General features: G+C 40.3%; 1 protein-coding gene across 1 annotated transcript in view; it reads right to left on the bottom strand.

Annotated features, from left to right (window-relative positions):
* Window positions 1-13,294, bottom strand: part of LOC137497052 (myrosinase 1-like) — a 122,965-nt gene that overhangs the window by 54,755 nt on the left and 54,916 nt on the right. Inside the window, exon 4 of the mRNA XM_068225645.1 lies at window positions 4,236-4,358. Within this exon, the coding sequence (XP_068081746.1) occupies window positions 4,236-4,358 (123 nt within the window). The remainder of the gene's footprint in view (window positions 1-4,235; window positions 4,359-13,294) is intronic.

The following is a 13,294-nucleotide window of genomic DNA, read 5'->3' as shown; positions in this document are numbered from 1 at the left end:
ATGTGGCACGTGCGAGGGGTCCAGGCGCAGCCCGAGTGACGCCAGCACGCGAGGATCGGCGCATCCGCCGCCAAGCGGTGGCAGCCCCGCACGCCACGTCAACCGCCATTCTTCAGCATGTGCAAGACACCCTGGCTGTTCCAATATCGACCAGAACAATTTCCCGTCGATTGGTTGAAGGAGGCCTGCACTCCCGGCGTCCGCTCAGAAGACTACCATTGACTCCACAGCATAGACGTGCACGCCTGGCATGGTGCCGGGCTAGAGCGACTTGGATGAGGGAATGGCGGAACGTCGTGTTCTCCGATGAGTCACGCTTCTGTTCTGTCAGTGATAGTCACCGCAGACGAGTGTGGCGTCGGCGTGGAGAAAGGTCAAATCCGGCAGTAACTGTGGAGCGCCCTACCGCTAGACAACGCGGCATCATGGTTTGGGGCGCTATTGCCTATGATTCCACGTCACCTCTAGTGCGTATTCAAGGCACGTTAAATGCCCACCGCTACGTGCAGCATATGCTGCGGCCGGTGGCACTCCCGTACCTTCAGGGGCTGCCCAATGCTCTGTTTCAGCAGGATAATGCCCGCCCACACACTGCTCGCATCTCCCAACAGGGTCTACGAGGTGTACAGATGCTTCCGTGGCCAGCGTACTCTCCGGATCTCTCACCAATCGAACACGTGTGGGATCTCTTTGGACGCCGTTTGCAAACTCTGCCCCAGCCTCGTACGGACGACCAACTGTGGCAAATGGTTGACAGAGAATGGAGAACCATCGCTCAGGACACCATCCGCACTCTTATTGACTCTGTACCTCGACGTGTTTCTGCGTGCATCGCCGCTCGCGGTGGTCCTACATCCTACTGAGTCGATGCCGTGCGCATTGTGTAACCTGCATATCGGTTTGAAATAAACATCAATTATTCATCCGTGCCGTCTCTGTTTTTTCCCCAACTTTCATCCCTTTCTAACCACTCCTCCTTGGTGTTGCATTGTCACTGTCAGTCAGTGTAAATAAGGAGAACATTAAATATGTATATGTGGAGCCACGCTTCGTTTGAACGTTTCGCTTGGACTAAGACACATCAGAAAACTGTCTCACGCCAAGCATGCACACCCATCCCATTGAAATTTTGAGGTTTCATAATGTCTGATTTCCAGAAACAAAATCGGAAACTTTTCATCCTTATTTATTAATTTTATTTTGATAATAAAATGTAGCGTTTTGTGAAACTTTCATACAAACAGGGTACCGTGTGGTGCTTTATTATCATTGTATTATACTTGATACAGACACAAACGTTTAGATTTCTTGTGATGTGTTATACAATGTATTTAATTTCACAATCTCTTCTTATTTATGATGTGTATGATTTGTCATAATAAATTAAAATGCCTTATTAATTAGGAAGTTACGAATATATTTTTAACCTATCGTTTAAGGATTTTTTCTGTGGGGGTTACATTCAACTTTTAGCCATGGCTGAGGGGTACACTCTCATAACAGTTTGAGAACCTCTGATGTAGATGATCCATGTCCATCCGTCTACGAAATTAACCACTGATTAGAATGTGCAGGCATTTTAATAAAATAGCCCTGACAGTTGATGATATTGACGCTGCAATCTCAGTTCATGATTTTTGGTTCCACATTGGTTTACATGTATTTGACTTATGAAGTTTCTCCACGGGAACATATAGCTTATTTTTAACACACAGAAATGTTGAAAGAATATCATGATATCTTCTTTCTTTCTGTACGTCCAATATATGTTATTTATCCATAGATTCAGTATAAATGTTGTAGAAGTGTGAAAATCGCTGAAAGTGGACGAATTCTAAAACACCACGATCGAGATGAAACTCTAGCACTGGCACTTCCACTACATGGAAGGTACTTCGGATGGCTTTGGATTCCGCAGTGAGCAGAAAGAAAGAAAGAAAGAAAGAAAGAAAGAAGAAAGAAAGACAGTACAAAACAAAACATCTCTTGTTAGGAAGAAACCAACAGTGGACCTACGCGTGGTACCCGTGGCCTGATTCATTGTTCATATCTCTAGCTGAGAGACGGTATTATCAGCTCCTACTGAACGAATGAAGATGAAACCAAGTGAAGGGAAAATCGGGATGTGTCTAATATTGGGAAATTTCATGACAACTGGGTTAACATTTTATGCAACCCTAACCGAATGACAGACCGGTGAAAACCAAACTTTCAAAATTAAAGGATATCGTTGGTTAAGAAACCAAACCTCGTATGTTAAAATGCTCTTCGTACTTAGTAGAGGATACAACGGCTTGATGACATCCTTCCCAATCGAATCAGTGCGTGCATGCTTCCAAACCAGGAAGGGGTGCAACGTCATACAGATACGTGGGCTCGTAAATTTGACTCAATGTTGTAATCACTGAGATCACATCACATACTCTCTCAAGATGTGAAGTTACATCTCGTTTCCTCCTCCCCTTCTTGGCACTTCAGTTTGTTTGTCAGGCTGTGTATTTGCCTGCATTCATAGGCCCATACTTCAGTTATCCTCAGAGATTTAAAAGTGTTTTAATCTTTCATGCAGATAATGAAGGTTTCTTAATTACCGTATATGTAAACTGAGTGGGCTGGTCACGGTATTACTGAGATAATCATTATGTTGTTAATTTTATCTTTCTTTCTTTCTAAATCCGTTTACAGTCCAGGGTTAGTTCTTCCCTTGGACTCAGCGAGGGATCCTACCTCTACTGCCTCAAGAGCAGTCTCCTGGAGCATGAAAATTTGAGTTGGGGGTATACAACTGGGAGGAAGACCAGTACCTTACCTAGGTCGCCTCACCTGCTATACTGAACAGGGGCCTTGTTTAGGAATGGAAAGATCGGAAGGGATAGACAAGGAATAGGGAGAGATGCGACCGTGGCCTTAAGTTGAGTACCATCCCGGCATTTGCCTGAACAAGAAGTGGGAAACCGCGGAAAACCACTTCGAGGATGGCTGAGGTGGGAATCGAACCACTCTACTCAACTGACCTCCCAAGACTGAGTTTACCCCGTTTCAGCCCTCGTACGACTTTTCAAATTTCGTGGCAGAGTCGGGAATCGAACCCGGGCCGCCGGGGTTGGCAGCTAATCACACCAACCACTACACCACAGAGGCGGAGAAGTTAATTCTATGTTCAATTAACATAAAATATACGAATATATCAATGCTTTTAGCTTCGCAGATGAATCATATTTCTCTTGCATGATGTACAAATAAAATTTAATGAAGAGTTAGTATGGTGATAATGGCCTCCCACAAGAAGTTCTTAGCAATGCAGCGCGTTTTAAACTGAAGTGGGCGGACTGTAGTTCGTGTAGGGTTGCGTAAAGTTCAGGAGCGAGTTTCGAAAATTGAACAAACACATTGACTGTCATTCAATTTCACGAAGGCCCCAAAAGTTTTGCAAATTCAGTCTGCCTCTCGCTTTTAAGAAGAAACTATAGTGATTACGAAAATACATTTTAATGTGAGGAAGTCGGACAAAGTTAAGAAACATGTCTGTAGAACTTATTAATAAATAATTTAACTCCTAAGACAGTTATTATTGTATTCTAAACAGGGTTTATCATAATTAATAGCGAAAAATGAAACAGCTGTAAGTACACGATTCTAGAATAAAACAAGACTTCGTAAACAAGGGTCTTTTGCGAGATAATTAAGAATTTGTGCTAACTAACCACCACTGACTTGAGCCTAGTTAGGAAAAGGTACCAATACAACAACTGCACTTACACCAAAGTATCTAATACATTTTCTTAATGTCGTATTAGTGGCTTTTCCTAACTAGGATGACGTTTCCACACAATAAAGTCAAAGGTGGCTGGCAACACAAGTTCTAAATTATCTCGCAAATGGCTCGTCTGCGGACGCATGTTTACTAAGACGTTTTTGTAATTACAGCTGTTTCAATTTGCACTGTTAATTATGATACACCATGTATACAATTTTATTTGCAGACGTAAAGAAATAAACGTCTTATTTCATAGTTTGTTTATAACAATGTCTGTAAAAAGTCACTAACGGAAAAATACTAAGTATATTCAACATTTGATGTGATGAAATCTGTTGGACAGAGTAAACTGGTATAACTGTGACGTTTAAAAAATACGTTAGTCCTCAAGGGACTATCTTCTGAGCATTTTAATTCCCTGATAACCAGATGTATGACACGATTCCTTCTCAGTCTACAGCTAAACAGATTAACTCACCCGATCACCAAAGTTCTCGTACAAGACTCTAGCGTAGTCCTCGAAGTAGTCAGCAATGATGGGGTTGGTCCATCCTCCTAGGTCCTGAAGCCACTGAGGGAGATCCCAGTGATACATTGTGACCTGTGAATAAAGATAACATTAACAATATAAAACTTGCTTTTTGGTACACGTTTTGAATGTAAACCATATCATATTCATACTGTGGACAGGGGATAAATGCAGGCGCTAGGACAAAGACGTGAAACGAGGCAATGGCTTATACTAAAACTTCCTTATGGAACTTTCAAACAATTAGTGTTTTTTGTTATAACGGATTGTTTATAATTCGTGATCCAAGTGCTGTGTGTGTATTTTTGAATATTTGGTTTGGCTATGTCTTTAAAATTGGTATCCACGGAGAGGAACATTTAGGAAAGTTGAGTGTTGCATAAAATGGGGTATGTTCAACATAAACATCTCGAAAAATAAACCAGCCAGATAAATGTGCTATATACCATTAGGTGGACGAATTAATAAAGATTGAGCTCAGTCCCTCTTCTCCTCGCCATGAGTTATTTAACTAAATATTGTACTGTACTTTCATGTGCATTAAAACTGGACTAGTGAAGTGAGCGAAATTAGAGTCTGAAGAATTGTTACAAACTAACGAAATATCACCATTACTAACTTAAACAGCGGGGCAAAATAAAACAATTGGGTATAATTTATTGGAAGAGGCAGGATCTATTGCACTGCAACATTGGAATAGATTGATTTATGGTAACCCTTCATGCTAGTCTCTCCTATGCCAACTTCAAAACTTCTACAGAAATGTAGTAGAATACATCTACTGTAATTTGTTAGTCATATTGAAGTATTAGTCTCCCCCCTACTATTCTTTATCCATACACTTCCGACCAAAACCAACTGAACAAGTCCTGTGTGTCACAAGACATTTCTTATCAACCTTTCTCTCCTTGTGATAAACTTCGTCTATGTTCTAAGTTTCATATCTCCCTAACGTTTGTTGCTAGAATTACACATGAACGAAACTATGCATACATATTTTCATCGCGTATACTAAGCGGTATTATACGAAATTCGTTTAATGTTTTAGATCCAAATTCTTTCTTACTCTCTTGCTATAATGTTTTCGAAGAAAAAGTGACTTCTTTGCTGACTGTGCATACGGCGCTTAAACTAAACGCCAGTCTTGCTTGTTCCTTCATTATTTTCAAAGATAATCAGAAAATTCACGAAACATTTTACATTTCTTCTAAAATGACGAAACTCTTATGATCGGACAATATTTCGGAATGGTTTCGCAAACACATTGTCGACGAATTGCTCGCTAAATATCAGTTTGAAGAGGGTGCGAGCAATAAAACACTCGAGAGTATTTCGCATCTTCAAATTAATGTGTGTAAATTCGATCCCTTGAATTCAGGTAGGCAATACATTAAACTTCCTCAAGCTATTGTAAATAAGAGAGCAGTGATGAATATTGAGAATAACGGTGACAATGGCTTTCTATGGTGTATCGCAATGGCGTTAAAACCAGGAACAACACATAATCCATCAAGAACTTTTCAGTATAAGGATATGTTTATTCAGTTGCACCAGTCATTAAATTTTGAAGGTGTTTCTTTTCCCGTGGATTTAACAAACATATCTACGTTTGAGAAAAACAACCCCAATTTTTTCTTTTCTGTATACGGTGTCAACGGAGACAGTATTTTAGGACCACTTAACACAGCTTCTTCTCTAAAACAACACCATCTTCATGTTTTGTATGTTTGCAATGAAAACACAAGCCACTACTGCCTTATAACTAATCTTTCGCGCTTGTTAAGATCTCAGCTTTCATCACACGAAAAAAATTTATATATGTGACAGATGTTTACAGTACTTTTCTATAGAAAGCCTGTTAACTACACACATAAATGATTGTGTAACACATCCAGCCGTAAAACTTATTCTGCCAACCAGAGAAAATGCAGAAATGAATTTTGAGAATTATTATCGTCAGAAACCTGTTCCTTTTACTGTTTGTGCAGATTTTGAATGTTTTACTGTACCTTTTCATCATTGCCAACCAGACTTGAGCGAACCCTACACTCCGTTTTCAGTAGCTTACAAAGTAGTTTGTTCCTACGATGCATCTCTATCCTTTTTTAAGGTGTATCGAGGAGAAAACTGTACTGCATGGCTGTTAAAATAATAAGATTTAGCACAACGCGTTCATACTCTTATTTCGCCACCAGTGCCAATTCAAATGACATTGGATGAGATGATTGTGCATGATGAAACCGCAATGTCACATCTGTAAACAGCCACTTATTTTCCCACAGATTAAGGTTAGATATCACTGCCCCTTTACCGCGAAATATCGTGGATCTGCACATGATTCGTGCAATCTTTCATATCGTGTGCCTAAATTTATTCCTTGCTTTTCCGTAACTTGTCAGGCTATGACAGCCACTAAATTGTTCGTGACTTTTTACAATTAAATTGTACAAATTTCACCGTGATTGCGCAAAGTCATGAACGCTTTATGTCATTCAGTTATCGTGTAGGCGATATTAGCATTCTCTTTCTAGATTCCTATAAATTTATCAGCTTTTCACTTGATACACTTGTAAATGGAGATGTGATGCGAAACCATTCTCAATACTTTGACACTTCATCCTTTTCACCTAGTAATCCATTTAACATTCGGCCACAAAATAAGAAGTCATAGGGCTTATAAGATGAATGTAGCATGAATATCACGACTGAGTTTATTGGTTTAGCACCAAAAATATATGCCTATGACACTCAAAATTCACAATTTGTTAAAAAATCAAAAGGTGTACGTCCAAGCGTCGTTAGCCGTTTACATGTTCAACACTATCGCGATGTACTAACATCTAGAAATGCCGCTCTCTGTACGCAAAAAAGGATTCAATCACGCAAACATCATGTATATACGATCGAGCAAAATAATTTTTCATTGCTTCCTTTCGATGACAAACCTGTATGGGATAGTGATTCCCTTAAAAATGTTCCACGGGGGTACAGCAACACGTACAAGATGCATAATTAACATTGCTGTACATACATGATCTGTAAGAAGGGCAAATTACATTATCATTTAAGAAGAGAGGGGTACACCGCTATGTATACAAAATTACATTATCATTCAAGATGCAGAGAATGATTAAGTTGCACATATAAGAAGGGAGAATTACTAATGCTGTAGTACAGAAAATTATATTATCATTCAAGATGCAGAAAAAACTTGTACATACAAGATGCAATGTTAATAATTAATGTAGAATTGGCATATTACTTTATTTTAGATTATGTATTCCTTTGTCCACATGTGTATTACCTTCTCCTCCTCATACTCCTCCCACCGCTCCCTCCTTTTGTTTGCAGGATAAGGTTAGGATCATATGCTTAAATTCTACGTCTGCATATCACTCAAGGAGGAGGTCAAAAACATCAACTTCGTTTAAGATTGTAAGTTGTCAACAAAAGAAAGGTCTTAGAGTGTTCAGAAGAGCATCTTGCTTTAAATCTATGTTGAAAAACACCAGTCTATGTTCTATAACATGTCAAAAACAGCAGCTTCTTTTAAGATGGTAAGTATGTCAACAAAAGAAAGGTCTCAGAGTGTTCAGAAGAGCAGCTTGCTTTAAATCTATGTTAAAAAAACACTAGCTTGGTTTAAGTATGCTGAAAAACTAGGTTCTCTAAGAGAATAGTATGTTGAGAAGTGTAGCTCGGTATAAGATGGTAAGTATGTTGAGAAGGTAATTTTTTCTCTCTTGTTCTAATCGATCTTCTTAGGACAAAGGTATTCCTTGCTAAGCAGTAAACATGTTCTGAACACAACAATCGGTGTTCTGAACACCTGTTGATCTACGATAGTGTTTAATTCTAGTCTTGTTATCATTGCAGTACACGATATTTTTTCTCTCTGTTCGAATCCATCTTCTTAGGACAAAAGTATCCCCTGCTAAGCAGTTAAACATGTTCTCAACGCCTGTTGTAGGTAACAGCAACAGCAGATTCGTTTAAGATAGTAAGTATGTGAACAAAAAGAATGTCTTAGAGTGTTAAAAACAGCAGCTTGGTTTAAGTACACCTAAAAACTAGGTTCTCTAAATTAATAGTATGTTGAGAATAGCAGCGCGCTATAAGATGGTAAGTATGTTGAGAAGGGCACCTTGCTATAAGATGGCGGTATGTCGACAAGAGCAGCTTGGTTGTGCGCAGCGTAGCTAAGTCCCGTTAAGATCTATTTAAATTCCGCGCTATAAAGTTTAATTCCGTCAAGATAGCAGCACTCAAATAAGCCATGTTCAAAAACAAGTGCACGTAGTTAAAGATAGTGGCTGTTATCTTGACAGCCGTTAAAAAGACACGTAGAAATTCGAATTTCGCGCGCCCATGTGCATAAGGTAGCAGCTATAAGGATTTAGCCCCGTCAATATGCCAGCACTGAAGTTAGCGATAGTGTATTGTATTAATGATGGCAGCTGAGAGCTGGCAAGAAAGCACGAGGAATTTCAAACTGCACGCTACTACATGCATAAGATAGCAGCTGTGAAGATTTAACCCCGTCAAATGCCAGCACTGAAGTTAGTGATAGTCTATTGTTTAAAGGTGGCAGCTGTTAGCTGTCAAAAAAGCACGTGGAATTTCAAATTTCCCGCTACACGTGCATAAGGTGATAGCCATGAGGATTTAGCCCCGTCAATATGTCAGCACTAAAGTTTGCGACAGTCTGTTGTTTAAAGATGGCAGCTATCACCTTGACAGCTATTTCAAATTGCGCACCATCACGTGCCTAAGGTTGAAGCCATGTGAGGTTTTGTGCCGTCAAGATGGCAGCACTGAAGTTAGCGATGCTCAAGATCTCAGCTTGACAGCTGTCAAAAAGCACGTGGCTTTGTTTACAAAAAAGAGCACGTGGCTTTGTTTATGAATTCAAATTTCGCGCGCGCCGAATTCCAATTTCCCGCACTGCTGAGTCAGCAGTCACGTGACCCGCTCCGCGGCCTCTGATTGGCCCGGGAGTAGAACCGCCTTTGTCCTACTACTATACATATATCTCTGAACCTGAAGAATTTGCAGTCGCGATAATTGGTATTTGTAAGCTCCTTTATAGATAAAGAAACATGTATTTTTTGTTTTCGGAAAATTCACTTGAAGGAGAGGATGAAAGGAGTGAAAATATTGAATTACTTTTATGGGGATACTTAAATCTCAAAAACGGAAGATCACAGATATGAAAAATGGTACTTGGAATCTCTTCTAAAAATAAAGAAACACGTTTTGTTGGGAAATCAATTTAACAGAGAGGAGGGGGGGGGTGGAGACTGGGGTGGAAATGGAGTTGAATTCTTTTTTATTAGGATACTTATATATCAACAACTGGAGATGTTACAGACATGAAAATTTGTATTTGGAATCTTTTTTCAAAGTAATGAAACCCGTATTTATTTTGTTTTCGGAATATCCACTTGGGAGGGGGGTGAATGATTTCAGTAGTTGAATTCTTTGTATGAGGATACTTATAGGCCTACCTCAAAAATAAAGATGTTACAGACGTGAAAATTGGTATCTGGAAACTTCTTTGAAAATAGAGGAACACGACTTCTTTTGTTTTCGGAAAGTCCAATTAAGGGGTGTGAAAGAACTGAAAAATGAGATGGATTATTTTCATGAGGATACTTATATCTAAAGGAACTAAGCATGTTACAGACGTCAAAACTGGTATTCGGAATCTACTTAAAAACGTATTTTATGTTTTTGGAAAATCGAACATATATTTTTGTTTTGTTTTCGGAAAAGGCACTTAACGGGGATGAAAAGTGTTACCGTGTTTTGGTGGTAGGTAGAGGTGAAAGAAGGTGCGGGCGTGAATGAGTCTCAAACTACGGAATCAAAGTTACTATAAAATTTAACAAGGTTATATTTTCTTTTCAAAATTAAGTAATAACAAAGAACAGGTACTTAGTAGCCGAAACACAATTTGAAATGTACAATTACAGAGATTACAGAATTTGGGCTTCGAGCCCTGAGTTCACAATTCTTGAGCAACTAGCCCAACTTTCCGATATACAAAATTTTAACCAAGGGGCAGAAGACCCCAATCAAACCCTGGAGCACTTGCTCCAAATTACACAGTAAAGCCTCCCCGAGGCATACAAAAATTGAATTCCAAAAGCGCAATCTGCTCTCAAAGTGTAAGCCAATCACAGGCCACACCAAACTTCACCTTCAAGCTGTCCTCTAAGGACATATACACAGGGGTAAAATACCCAACCTACTGAGGTCTCTTAAATGAAAAAGAAGGTTAATAAAATGACCTCTAAAATAACAATTTGGGAGGAGGCAAACTTGCACTCCTAGTACACTTTGATTAAGACCTACTTGGCACTAGGCCGTTAACACAAGGGCTAATCCCATACTAAAGAGGTGACTTAAGAAGAGAACACTTGTTTTACGTTATCGAAGAATAGGTTGAGAAAACTAAGTTCACCTCACAACAATATGAGTGGGAGCTCGAGAGGGTTAGCACTCTCTATCCCAATATGTCGTTTTACAAGAGAATAGATGAAAAGAGAAGTTACATTTTAGGAAAAGGTTACATGGTTGGACGCTTAGAACCCGCCCCGAAAGTTAAACTGCTGAGCTAGCAAAGAAAGAAGTTATTAATCGGCCATTACCTTGTGTTGAACGGCTGGATAAGAAAGAGGCGCTTCCCGCCCCCTGCTATGTACTAAACACACTGAAAGATGGAACAGAAGTGGCCCGGAGACCCAAAAATCAGCAGTTTATAACCTCTCGTGGAAGGTTCTAGGCGTTAGGGGAAAGAAAACACCCGCCCACAACGTTTTTATTGGATAGGACCCCGCAACAGATTCAAGTTGGGGGAAGATACCCCTGATTGGTCAGAAATTAATGAAAGAAATTCGGGATTGGTTACATTCATAACAAGGGGAAGAAAGGGGTAAATATTGCCAACTTAAACAATGACAGAAAGAAATTTAACAAAGAACAAACTCTTGAAATTAAATTTTCTCCAGCAAAATAGTTCTTTGACTCCGCACTAGGTTGCACTATTGTAGATCTTCAGTAGTGTCCTCTAGAAGAGAAAGTTCACACTTCTTACTTCAAGCGAAACAAAAACACATCAAAAATGACACAGTTCAAAAACTCAAATTTTTCCACATGGTGACATCTTTTGAGAAAGTAAAGAATTAACAGCGTAGATAAAGTTCAGCCCTCCTCCAGCAGAGGAGTTCCAACAGGCGCACATTTTAAATTAACGGAGTGGAGGTGTACCGCCCGGTACAGACCTCCCCCCCCCAAAAGTTCCTCCAGGGATTTCACATGAAGTCAGTTTGAAAACAAAGTCCAAGTTTTGACGTTGATATTAAAATAAATTGCAGAAGTATTTGAGAAATTCTTAATTCAGTTCCAAAATTTTTGTTGTAATTGGTAACGTAAGGTTTTTATGTTTGTAGAAGGCGAATTTCTGAAGATAATCTTTTAAAATGTGATGAAAAATTTTGCAATGTCCACCAAATTTGTTGTTGAATTCCCAAGTGTAGTCATCTCTTATAGTGACTGTCCATGTAGTTGATGTAGGCTAAGATGAATGGCCAGACCGGCCGTTGCAGCTTGCGTCCAAAGGAGGCCGCTCGGACCCCTCAAGTACCCTGAGATACCGCTCGCCCGCACTATGAGGGGAGCAGAGGTGTTGAAGTACGCCGCGCCCGCGGTGAACATATACAGGCTGCGGGCAAGTAGCAGGTTGTGCGCCGCACATCAGCCTTGGCCGGGAGGAGAGCTCCGGCTCGCCGTGCACATGTCGTCCTCGCTGGAGAGGAGGGGGCCCATCCCCCTCCCCAGTTGCTGCACGGCGCTGCGCGGCTGCGGGGGCACTGAAACATAAAAACTCGGCGGCAGAATTGTGTTGGACCATCATGTTTCTTTGAGGGCACAGGCTTGGTGAGGAGGTTGAGGGGTCAGCGGCGTGCAGATATCCATGGCATTTACTCAAATTAAGCCACAGTGTGTATTGAAGCAGGAGACGGGAGCGTGGTAATGGCCGAGGCAAGGACAGAATGGCAGTTTAACGGATCGGGGAAGGTTTTACAAGAGGATTACATATAAGACCAAAATATTATAGAAAGGGCAGAAAGCCTTAAAGTTGAACTCAAAAAAAAAAAAAAATATAACCTTCATATTCCTTTCAAATTATATGAAGCAAGTTGACACAAAATTTACACCGGTTTCACCTGGGACAGGTGAACCCTAAATATCCTCTCGGTGGCTGGATTGCTTACTAACAATGTAACCGGCGTGAGAAAATCGAGAATTATACAAGGCCCATGAAATCTGGGGGCAAGCTTGCCCGCGGGAACAAAATTCTTGACCATAACTTGGTCACCTACCTTCAAAGGGGTGGGTCTCCGTCCACGATCATACCTTTCCCTAACCTTTTCATGAGACACTTTAAGATTGGCTTTAGCCTTCTTCCAAAGATCTTTAATGTTATCCGGATCTATTGTCTCGGGTAGAATGTCACTCAGAGACCAGAGGTTAGAGAGCGGCGAGTTGGGAACAAACTTGAACATCAAAGAAGCTGGAGTAAACTTGTGAGATTCATGAACCGCCGAATTCAAAGCAAAAGCTAACCAATGCAGGGACGTGTCCCACCTGGAATGATCATCATGATGATAGGCAATCAGTGCGGACCTGAGATTACGATTAACCCGTTCAGCCAGAGATGGTTGAGGGTAATACGCCGAAGTAGTTACATGAGAGATGGATAAGTCAAAACAGAATTTACGAAATAAATTAGATGTAAAAGCCTTAGCATTATCAGATACAATATATTGGCACGGACCAAAAGAAGCAAAAATAGAATTTAAGCAAGTAATGGTAGACTGAGCGGTAGCCAGCTTAGTCGGAAATAACCAGGAAAATCTAGTAAAGCCATCTACACACACAAGGATGAACTTGTTGGCATTACCCTTTGACTGGGGGAATGGTCCTACATAATCAATATACAG

The sequence above is a fragment of the Anabrus simplex genome, chromosome 1 (genome assembly GCF_040414725.1).
Source record: "Anabrus simplex isolate iqAnaSimp1 chromosome 1, ASM4041472v1, whole genome shotgun sequence".
Taxonomy (NCBI): domain Eukaryota; kingdom Metazoa; phylum Arthropoda; class Insecta; order Orthoptera; family Tettigoniidae; genus Anabrus; species Anabrus simplex.
The sequence above is the reverse complement of the archived record's forward strand: the minus strand, read 5'-3'. Positions and strand labels throughout refer to the sequence as shown.